Below are 2,953 nucleotides of genomic sequence, written 5' to 3' on the forward strand. Positions count from 1 at the left end.
GGATGCGCGCACTAGCTCTGCCATTGGCGCAGCAGCTACTAGCCTAGACTGTCAACCACAACTTCAACTACCACCATCACCGCAACTACAACTACCACTACCACTAACGCAATAGGTTTCTCCACTTCTTAGTTGTGCTTAGGGCATTAACGCTTTAGCCTAGCAACTGTGCAGTTAATTGTAGGTTTTCCTTTGCGAGGATGCGCGCACTAGCTCTGCTGTTGGCGCAGCAGCTACCAGCCCTGGCTGTCGACCACGACTGCAACTACTGTCGCACGTGTCTCACGCGATATCATACCCATGTACTGCACTATTCACTCATTAGGCATAGCTCCTCTCTCGTACAGTATATAGTCAGCCCAGAGCTCTATTAAGCTCCTTAGACCTTATAATACACTTGTTTAATCCACCTTGTTTAGATCTCGCTCCCTTGTTAAGTTGTTTGCCATATGCCCCCTCCTCAGCTCATGCAAGACCAGCAGCGACGACAGCGACATCACCACTCAACAATACCAACATCACCCTATCCACCGCCGCAGGACGAAGGTAGACACAATGAAGGACGCACGCGAGCTCTTCTGCTAGAAGGGCTGGCAAAAGGAGCTAGCGTTGGCGTTGTGGGAGGCCTTAGGTGACCCTAGCAGCGAAAGGGTTAAGCTAGAGGACGCGCTGCTCAACGTGCTGGCGTTATTTATCTTTAAGCTAGTAGGCGATCAGCCGTTTAGCAGCGGGTTTGTCCACTTTCTGGCCGTGCTCAGCATCAATGCCACGGCCCGGCGACTGCGCAGGGCGAAACACTACTCATACATGCTCGCCGGCGTAGCATACTGCATACGCGTGTTGGGCGTCAAGAAGCTGCTTCCGTCAGCTAAGCGCAGCAAGCAGACTAACAAGGACCGTGAGCGCTTCCTAGCTAAGAGAGTGAAGTATCTAGCCGACAGTTTGTACAGTCTAATAAGCTAAGTAATTAGCTTGCTAGCGTATAGAAAGCATGTTGCGTTAACAGACAGCAACTCAGGCAGCGCGTACTGGTCTAAGGACAAGAAGATCTTCTACTTAAACAGCCGACCTATCTACATTAGCTAGTTCCGCAAGATGGCTCAGGACATAGTAGTTGAAGTAGAGGAGATGTTGTGGCAGGAGCTAATATAGCTTAAAGAGGCTAAAGAGCGGTTTGCCATTAATCTAGCGCACGTGGTGGACAAAGTCACTTTCACGCAGCAAGGCTGGTAGTTTGCAGAGCGGCGCGAGAACAGTCTAGAGGACAAGCTATACTGGATGCTGACCCGGGTTGAGCAGAGCGCGCAAGGCCGTAGGCTAAAGCATCACAGAAAGTGGCATATTAAGCAAGTTAAGCAGTACTTGCGCCAGGTCAACCGCTTTTTAACGCTGCTCTTAGTGTGCGTGCACATAACGTCTAGACAGCCAGGTCAAGGGCTAGAGATCTTGTCAATGAGGTTTTGTAACAGGCTGCTGCAGGACCGCAATATCTTTATAGCAGACAGCTAAATTATGACTGTTGTCCGCTATCACAAGTCTTAGTTGCAGTGGGATAGACCAAAGGTGGTTCCGCGTTTTCTTCCGCCGCGGCTAGGGCAGGTCATGGCCATCTACTTGGTATACTTGCGGCCATTCCAGGAGTATCTCTAGGTGCAGGTGCTTGGCGAAGGACGCATCAACTACATCTAGGCGAACAAGCAAGGGCTGTGGTCAACAGACCATCTAACGCGGGCGCTAAAGCAAGAGACAGGCAAGAGACTAGGCGTTAAGCTACACACACAGGACTACTAGCACACAGCTGTTAGCATTAGGCGAGTTGCAGTTAGGCACTTATTTAGCAAAGGGTATCAGGACAATGTTAGGGAGATTAAAGAAGCTAAGGTGGACAAAGAAAGCAAGGACTTAGTAGAGCTACAAAACTCACAGACAACAGTCATAGGTTTAGCAAACTATAGTGTGCCAATTAACATTGTCAAGCATCTTAGCTCGCGCTCTATTAAGGCGTTTCAACCTCTTAGCACAATGTGGCACCGCTTCTTAGGACTTAATAGTAGGTTTGGGGTAGTGCAGCAAGAGGAGGAAGTGGAAGGGGGACGCAAGGAGAAGGAGAAGGAGAAGGAAAATAAGAGGGAATTAGGCTGTTATAGAACAAAGTAAACGCAAAAGCAAGACATTAGTGGCAAGAGCAGGGAGAAAGAGCTAGGACTACAGCCTTAGAGGATTTGCGTGCAAGACAATTAAGACAAAGCTATTAAGAAGGCAATGCAGCAGGTGGTTAGGCAACAGGAGATTAGCTTTCGGTCTGTGGAGCAAGAGCAGGCATTGCATGCTGTACTTAACAGTCAGACGCCGCTTGTGGTTGTGCTTCCAACAGGCGGAGGCAAGAGCTTGCTGTTTACTGTGCCAGCGTGCATGGACAATGCTGGCGTTACTGTGGTTGTTGTTCTGTATTAAGAGCTTATTAACAACACAGTAGACCGTATGCAGAAGTGCGGAATCAACTGTATTGAGTGGAAGCATGGCGAGACTAACCTGGCTGCTGTAGTTGTGGTTAGCGCTAATGCTGTAGGCAATATCACAAGCAAAGGGAACTTCTTAGGGTACGCAACTATGCTAAGCACAAAGGGGATGCTGCGGCAGGTGGTTGTAGACGAGTGTCATCTTATCTTCACAGCGAGCCACTGGCGGCAGAAGCTGGCGAAACTGAAGAATCTGCGGTTGCTACCGTGCCCAATAGTACTGCTCACGGCAACGCTTCCGCCATCACGAGAGTGCGAACTGGAGGCTGGCATGCTGGTTCGGTGTGCAACGTACGTGCGCGCTAGCACTGTCCGGCCGAACACGCGATACTTTGTGTCGTGGTGTTAAGCCGGCAAGCTAGAGGAGACAGCGCTCGCGGTAGGCTCACGGCGGCAGTCGTCGTTGCTTGCGACAGGAGAGAAGGGCGTGGTGT

General features: G+C 50.3%; 2 protein-coding genes across 2 annotated transcripts; both read left to right on the plus strand.

Annotated features, from left to right (window-relative positions):
* Nucleotides 1–555: 555 nt before the first annotated feature.
* Nucleotides 556–1,141, plus strand: BDR25DRAFT_387856 (uncharacterized protein). The gene has a single exon (XM_033698075.1). The coding sequence runs from the start codon at nucleotides 808–810 to the stop codon at nucleotides 961–963; it is 156 nt and encodes a 51-aa protein (XP_033539393.1). The 5' UTR covers nucleotides 556–807; the 3' UTR covers nucleotides 964–1,141.
* A 1,132-nt stretch (nucleotides 1,142–2,273) lies between these two features.
* On the plus strand, nucleotides 2,274–2,953 carry BDR25DRAFT_132956 (uncharacterized protein). The gene has a single exon (XM_033683873.1). It carries the CDS (start codon nucleotides 2,482–2,484, stop codon nucleotides 2,866–2,868), a length of 387 nt encoding a protein of 128 aa, XP_033539394.1. The 5' UTR covers nucleotides 2,274–2,481; the 3' UTR covers nucleotides 2,869–2,953.

The sequence above is a fragment of the Lindgomyces ingoldianus genome (assembly GCF_010093535.1).
Source record: "Lindgomyces ingoldianus strain ATCC 200398 unplaced genomic scaffold BDR25scaffold_90, whole genome shotgun sequence".
In the NCBI taxonomy this organism is placed as follows: Eukaryota; Fungi; Ascomycota; class Dothideomycetes; order Pleosporales; family Lindgomycetaceae; genus Lindgomyces; species Lindgomyces ingoldianus.